Source organism: Parus major, unplaced genomic scaffold, assembly GCF_001522545.3.
Source record: "Parus major isolate Abel unplaced genomic scaffold, Parus_major1.1 Scaffold479, whole genome shotgun sequence".
Lineage (NCBI taxonomy): Eukaryota > Metazoa > Chordata > Aves > Passeriformes > Paridae > Parus > Parus major.
Window position 1 is genome coordinate 1,581 of NW_015379373.1, and position 3,242 is coordinate 4,822.

The 3,242-nt window shown below is 51.4% G+C and overlaps 1 protein-coding gene across 1 annotated transcript; it reads right to left on the minus strand.

Annotated features, from left to right (window-relative positions):
• Window positions 1-274: 274 nt before the first annotated feature.
• LOC107199178 (feather beta keratin-like) lies at window positions 275-619 on the minus strand. Its single transcript, XM_015616518.1, has one exon. The coding sequence runs from the start codon at window positions 617-619 to the stop codon at window positions 275-277; it is 345 nt and encodes a 114-aa protein (XP_015472004.1).
• Between the last annotated feature and the right edge of the window lie 2,623 nt (window positions 620-3,242).

Consider the following 3,242-nt stretch of genomic DNA (forward strand, 5'->3'; position numbering starts at 1 on the left):
AGAGAACTGCTTTATACCATCCACACCAACAGCCTATCTGCAAACATTCTGGGTGAAAATGTGAAACCATTGGAATTCAAAAAAGTAAGGAGGCATCTCGGACTATGATGCAGGAAAATTTTATTGAGGGGAAAAAAATAAGACAGGAGAAAGACGTAGAAGGAATCCAGTGTGAGATGAGTGTAGGGAGATATCAGAGGTAGTGATTTGCTTGCAGTAGCTGTTGCCAGAGCACGAAGCTCATTGTTGATGTCAGGGGTGGTGCTGAGGGCCCTTAGCAGTTGTAGCCACCCCTTCTGCCATAGCAGCCCAGGCCTCCCAGCCCGTAGCCAAATCCACGGCCATAGCCAAGGCTGTAGCCAAAGCCACCAAATCCGCCAAATCCACCAGAGATGGGCTGTCCCTGCACACTGAGTTCAGTGCCCACGGCAGCCGAGGAGGTGGATCCAACAGCGGTGTTCTGGGGGAAGGAGGTCATGATGGGTCCTGGCAGGGTGACCAGCACAGGGGCAGGGTCGATGATGACACGGGAATCCTGGCATTGCAGGGCACAGGGCTCGTTGCAGCTGTTGGCCAGCGGGGTGGGTCCGCAGGGACGGCAGATGTTATTGCAGGCCATGGGTGTGGTGTGGAGGGTCCCTGGAAAAGAGGGAAGTGAGGCTGGGCAGGGGTGAGGGGTTCAAGGGTTGATGATTCAGGAGGGAAAGGGAGTGTGGAGGCTGTTGTGAAGGCTGTGGGGAGGTGTGAGGGCTGCTGAGGCTGGGGATGAGCTTGCTGGAAGAGAGGGCTCAGGGGTGCAGGAGCAAGAAGGTCAGGGGAGTAAGACTCACCTGGTTGTCAGCAGGAGCAGGAGGTGTGAGGAGAAGTGTGTGAGGGAGAGAGGCTCTGGGCCGGCTTTTATGCTGGTCCTAGAGGGGCGGGACAACCTTGTCCCATGGCCTTGGGGCATTTTTTAGGCAGCATCTCTCTGCTGGCTCAGCCTGGTGAGTTATGAGGCTGGCAGTTTTCATTCATGCAGTTCTGCAGTTTCATGTCCTGCCCTTGAGGCCGTGTCCATCTGACCTTGGCGGCAGCTTTAATAATTTGTTATTTGGGCAGATTTGATTGTTCAGTGTGTTTCAGGGCAGGCTGAATAAACAACCAAAGCCATGGAGATTTGTAAAGTCATCAGTGAGGTCATTTTGTGGCACTCGTGTGCTGTGGTTTGTGGGTGCCTTGTGAAGACTGGGACTCTGCTCTGTGCCACTGCATGTCTGTCACTCATTGTGTTGCACCCAGGAATGCTGAGGGAGCTGCTGATGTCCTGTTGCAGAGGTCACTCTGCAATGGTTTGGAAAGGTCCCAATGCCTGGGAGCCCTTCCTGATGGATGAAAGAGACCCCATGGCCTTGTGTCTTGAATGGGATCAAGACAGAGGATCCAGCAAAGTAGAGGCTGTTGTGCCAAGGAGGAGGTGTTGCACCTTCCATTGCCTTTCATCCCTCCAAGGATTTATTCTAGTTTGTAAAGGCTGACATCAGACCTCACTTTCTGTTGGGGCATGCTCTGTGGGTGCTTGGGTGATACTCTAGCCTCAAAGGTTTTGATATTTTAGTTCTTGCTTTGGGCTGAGTGCCAAGGGGTGAGGCCACATGTGATTGTCTGAATGAGGATTTGGAGGTTGACCAGGGTTCTTGGAAGTGAGCATTGCACGATCCTTAACAACCCAGGCAAGTCCAGGTTGTGTCAGCAGCCAGTTGTGGTGGCCTGAGAAAGGTCCAAAGACTGGGCCCAGTGGTTTGTGGTCAGTGTCCCAAAGTCCAGATGGCATCAAGTGCCCACTGGTGTAGCCCAGGAGTTGGATCCACTGGGCAAACACTGAAAACCTGACAGGTTCTGGACATTTGCTGGACTTCAGCAAGGGCAGCAGCCAAGTGCTTTTTGTTGGGAGGAGTCATCCCAGGTAAGAAGAAATATCTGGGTGTGACTTGGAACAATTGTTTGGTTTCTCTGAAGAGGCTGTTGTGGTTCTGGGTTAGAAGGAATGGGGCAGGAGGTATCCCAGTATCATTGTGGGAAGAGGGACCTCAAGTCTTTAGGTGAAGTCTGGGGAGAAGCAGAGGGGAGAGGTGACTCTTGGTGTCTTTTAAGCCCTGGTGAGGTCCCATGTGAGCTGTTGTGTGCCGTTGTGGGCCCCCTGGTGTGAATACGAAATACATTTAGTGAGTCACAACCTGTTCAGAACCACCAACATTTGAGAGGGGCTGTTGAATCATTTGTAGAGGAGAAACTGGGAGAGCTGTGACTCCTGGGGGACGAGGGTGGACAGGGATGTGTCATCAGTGTGTGCAAATCTCTGATGGCAGACAATGAAGGTGAGGGCGCCTGGCTTTTTTCAGCAGTGCACGCATGCGGGATAAAAGGGCAATTGCAAAGGGAAAACAGATGGAATGCTTTTGCTAAAGAAGGCATGAATTTTTAGTTCTCAGTGTAGCCGTAGAGTGGAAGAGGTGTTGGATTTTCTGTCCTAGGTGAAAAAAAACTGAACTGTCCGTGGTGCTGGAATTCCTGCTCCTGTGGGTGTTGCTTGAGTAGGGTACGTGAAGCACTTGCACTCCAAATTTCCTGTCCAAGTGGATGATTTTGTGACTTTTTTGCTGGAATGTTTCATGATTCCTGGTGGGAAGAGAGTTTGTCAAGTGTGCAGTGACACGGAAAGAATTTGCCGTTGCTGTACCTGGGAGAACATTAACTTTTCCAAGGCTTTGGTGTATAAGGTGATGGGTCTGCGTCATGTTCTGGAAGGTGCCCTCTCCTGTGCTTTCTATGCCAGACTTCCTTATAATTTGCTTCAAGATATTTGTGAGGGTAGGTAATGTTGCACATACCCCAGTGACCTGTTGAGGCTGGGAATGTTCTTAGTAAGGATGTGAGACCACTGGAATTACAGAAGAACATGAGGCGTCTCAGACTTTGATGCAAGAAAACTTTATTGAGGTACAAGAATGAAGAGACAGGAGAAAGAAGAAGGGATCTGGTGTCAGGTGCAAGCAGGGTGACCACCAGCTGAAGGTGCTTTGCTGGGAGGAGCTGTTGCCAGAGCCCTGAGCTGGTGTTATTAAGGGTGATGCAGGTGTTCTTAGCAGATGTAACCACCCCTTCTGCCATAGCAGCCCAGGCCTCCCAGCCCATAGCCACAGCCCAGCCCGTAGCCAAATCCACGGCCATAGCCAAGGCCGTAGCCAAAGCCACCAAATCCACCA

What these genes read in the sequence shown, in the direction of transcription:
- LOC107199178 (XM_015616518.1), bottom strand. Translation starts at nt 619, where the DNA reads ATGGCCTGCAATAACATCTGCCGTCCCTGCGGACCCACCCCGCTGGCC.